Below are 4014 nucleotides of genomic sequence, written 5' to 3'. Positions count from 1 at the left end.
TCTAGTCCAACCCCCTGCTCAGACAGGAAACCCTATACCGTTTCAGACAAATGGCTGTCCAGTCTCTTCTTTAAAACTTCCAGTGTTGGAGCATTCACCACTTCTGGAGGCAGGTTGTTCCACTGATTAATTGTTTTAACTGTCAGGAAATTTCTCCTTAGTTCTAAGTTGCTTCTCTCCTTGGTTAATTTCCATCCATTGCTTCTTGCCTTCAGATGCTTTGGAGAACAGCTTGACTCCCTCTTCTTTGTGGCAGCCACTGAAATATTGGAACACTGTTATCATGTCATCCCTAGTCCTTCTCTTCATTAAACTAGACATACCCAATTCCAGCAACCGTTCCTTATATGTTTTAGCCTCCAGTCCCCTAATCATCTTTGTTGCTCTTCTCTGTACTCTTTCTAGAGTCTCAACATCTTTTTTACATTGTGGTGACCCAAACTGGATGCAGTATTACCAAGGCATTGTAAAGTGGCATTAACACTTCACATGATTTTGATTCTGTCCCTCTGTTAATGCAGCCTAGCACTGTGTTGGCTTTTTTGGCAGCTGCAGCACACTGCTAAATCTGCATTGTTCAAAAAATAATAACCCTTTTTATATTGTCTATGTTAAGTACGTGGCAGCATTTAGTTAACCTTAATTCACCTAAAACCTACATAGCCTCAAATCCAATTAGTAATTAGGTGGTTTATTTTTGTAGGCAATGCATTTTAATTGCATTGACAACCATTTGTCTAAAATAGTATATTGTTTCCTGCCTGAGCAGGGGGTTGGACTGGAAGACCCCCAAGGTCCCTTCCAACTCTATTATTATTATTAATTAATATTTATTAAAAATTATTTTGACTTGGGGGGAAAGAATATGGACACACACACACATTATGCTTCTTGGGAAGGAAATTGATTTCCAGGAAAGGTGCAATTAAAGTTAGTAATCCTAACATGACAATATGGGGAACCTGGGTATTACATTTCTCTCTCCCTTCCTTCCTTCTTTCCTTCCTTTATAGCACAGGTGTCAAACTGGCCACGTCACGTGTCATGACGTATCATGACTTATTTTGCATTGCCGGAGCTGGGGTGGGCGCGGCCTCCACATGATGCAATCGGCCCGCGGACGGGCAGTTAGACACCCCTGCTTTATAGGATATGTCTTAAATTTGTGGTTGTCTGCCTTTTGAGTATGAATACATAAGACAATAATTGCACCTATCTTCTTCTAGATATATGGCTTAAATCGTATTCTGTTCTTTATATTTTTTAAAAAGTTTTATGTAAATATATATTTGCCAATTTGGGGTAATTTCAAGCATCTTGACATCCACATATCTGGCTCAAAGCTATATCATTTTTGATAGCTACAGGTCCCCCAGAATGATTATCTTTAGGTTTGTGCTTATAGATCCAGTGAGAATTCTGAGTGTAAGAGTTGTAAGTTCACAGGAAGTGATCCCAGAAATGTTTTCATTTTATATAAGAATTAAAAAAAATGATGGGACAAGGTTTGAGGTTTTGCTACTTATATTTATTTTATTATTTATTATTACACTTCTATAATGTCCATCTCGCCGAGGCAACTCTAGGTGTCTTACAGTCATGCAATTAAAATACCATATTAAAAAAATTAAATAAAAAAAATTAAAATAAATAAAAACAACAAATGGGAGCCATACATTTAACATTCAGTTAATCATGATCAAAAGGAACAAAGCAAAGGGCACATGGAGAGAGGATGGGGTCTGACTAATCCATTAACCACCATCAAGATGCCACTCTCCTATTGAGGCTGCAGATCAGTTGGCAAGGACAGGTGTTCAAAGTCCTTTTGTAAGGCCAGAAGGGAGAGTAATGATTTCACTTGGCCGGGGGGGGGGGGGGTGGAGACATTCCAGAGGGCAGGCACCATGGCAGAAAAGATTCTTCTCCCTATTTCAAAAGGTAATCTGGGTGAGATGGGCGGCAACCAAGTCAAATCAATAAAGAACCATAGGACATAGCTGGAATTTCTTAAATGATGTGAGTCCGCAGCATGCCTCTTCTGCCAGCATGGGTGGGACGAGCTCATCCCATTGGAATGAGCTGGTTCCTCAGATAACCTAGACCAGTGGTTCTCAACCTGTGGGTCGGGACCCCATTTGGGCTCGATCAACCATTTCACGGGGGTCGCCAAGCAAGGCTGTCCGCCATTTTTTTGTCCGCCATTTTTTTCTCCCTTTTCCGGCGGGTGCCTTACCTCCCTTGGGCTGGGCCAGCTGGTGGTCGGCCTGCTCCGTCTCTGCCGCTTGCCAGCTACGCCTCGGCCAGCGCAGGGGATGGAACCACGCATGTGCGGCGCTCCCGGGCAGGGAAAGTCCTCGACTTACGACCGGTTGGGTAGTCCTCGACTTACGACCGGTTTAGTCCTCGACTTATGACCGGTTTAGTCCTCGACTTACGACCGGTTTAGTCCTCGACTTATGACCGGTTGGGGTCGCGGCATTAAAAAGGTTGAGAACCACTGACCTAGACCCATGCCATGAATGGATTTATAGGTGATAACCTATACCCGTGGTGGCGAACCTATGGCACACGTGCCACAGGTGGCACGCAGAGCCCTCTCTGTGGGCACCCGTGCCGTCGCCCCAGTTCTCGACCTTTAGCTGGGTTTTGTAAAACCTTTTAGCTTTAGGCTAAAAGGTTTTACAAAACCTTTTACCGCGCGTGTGCAAAAAAAAAAAAGGTTCAATCAATCAATTTCAACTTCTCGCGGGAAAAAAAAATCTTGCAAAGTTGGAATTGATTGATTGAACTTTTTAGTCCCACCCAGTCTGTCATTACCACCGCAGCCACGCCCACCCAATGGGCCACGCCCACCTGGCACCTGACGATACATAAGTGGGTTTTGGGTTGCAGTTTGGGCACTCGGTCTCTAAAAGGTTCTCCATCACTCACCTATATGTTATCCCGACACAGAAGCAAACTGGCAACCAATGTAGCTTGTGGAACAACAATGTAACATTTCCCCATGTTCTTATAGTGGAGACTGAAGACATATTAGAGACCTTTTAGTGTAATGGATTTCTACGGTTTTTATTTTAATGATTGGAGAATTTAAACTACCTTCAAGAGAAATGCAAGGGTAAATGATTGCTGTAGATACTGAATGATGAATTCTGAATTTATTGTCTCCGTTTGGTATTAACTTTCTGTTTCAATTTCAAATAAAGGTCTGGACACCATGAGTGAGACAAGTTCTGTCAGCCTCGAAGCCACGACTGACATCAGTGAGACTTCAGTGGCTACCTCTATCTTATCTCCTTTTGCATCTGGCCACAGTCGAGATGAGGCAGATAATCGCAGTGAGCATAGCTACAGTGAATCGGGGGCCAGTGGTTCCTCCTTTGAAGAATTGGACATGGAAGGCAATAGTGATGGAATGGCAGGTCTGTCATGTGACCTTGGTTCTGCAGAAGACCGAGACACCAGCCAAGTCAAGTGGACCCGGGAGCCTATTGCCCCAGAAGAAAAAAGGGGTGAAGAATAAAGTTATCTGTTTACTTACGTTTTAGGGACTGAAAAGAGAAACTGATAATAGTTCTTGATTCTTTTCCGTCCAGCCAAAAAAATTTGGTTACCGATCCATGTTGAGAGCTTGCTACTTTTTGTCTGCAAACAAATATTTGGAGAGTAATAAAGGAGAGGAAATTATATTCAGTAGAACACTGAATATAATCATATTTTATAGCCAGACTTAAGGTGTGCTGCAATAGGAAATTGAAAGTGAGATGGGATGCAGTGGTAGTGGTGAGTTCTATTTGAACCAGTAAATATAAGTTTTTACATAGACTATCCCTGGTTTTAGCATCTTTTTAGTTCTTCCTGCACTCTATCTTGTTTGACCCTCAATTGGCTGCTTTTCTGTAATATGCACACTTGATTTGGTGCTACATCTATTAAGACCAAAGAACTGTAGCGCTTATTATTGAAAGAGAATAGTGCAGACTTTCTTACATGATTTTTTTTATCATAAAA

At 42.3% G+C, this 4014-nt stretch overlaps 1 protein-coding gene across 1 annotated transcript; it reads left to right on the top strand.

Moving 5' to 3' along the window:
• Nucleotides 1-3219: 3219 nt before the first annotated feature.
• LOC107299007 (testis-expressed protein 264-like) lies at nt 3220-3635 on the top strand. The gene has a single exon (XM_015828371.1). It carries the CDS (start codon nt 3221-3223, stop codon nt 3524-3526), a length of 306 nt encoding a protein of 101 aa, XP_015683857.1. The 5' UTR covers nt 3220; the 3' UTR covers nt 3527-3635.
• Nucleotides 3636-4014: the final 379 nt, after the last annotated feature.

Source organism: Protobothrops mucrosquamatus, unplaced genomic scaffold, assembly GCF_001527695.2.
Source record: "Protobothrops mucrosquamatus isolate PMUCROS unplaced genomic scaffold, P.Mucros_1.0 scaffold4428, whole genome shotgun sequence".
Lineage (NCBI taxonomy): Eukaryota > Metazoa > Chordata > Lepidosauria > Squamata > Viperidae > Protobothrops > Protobothrops mucrosquamatus.
The sequence above is the reverse complement of the archived record's forward strand: the minus strand, read 5'-3'. Positions and strand labels throughout refer to the sequence as shown.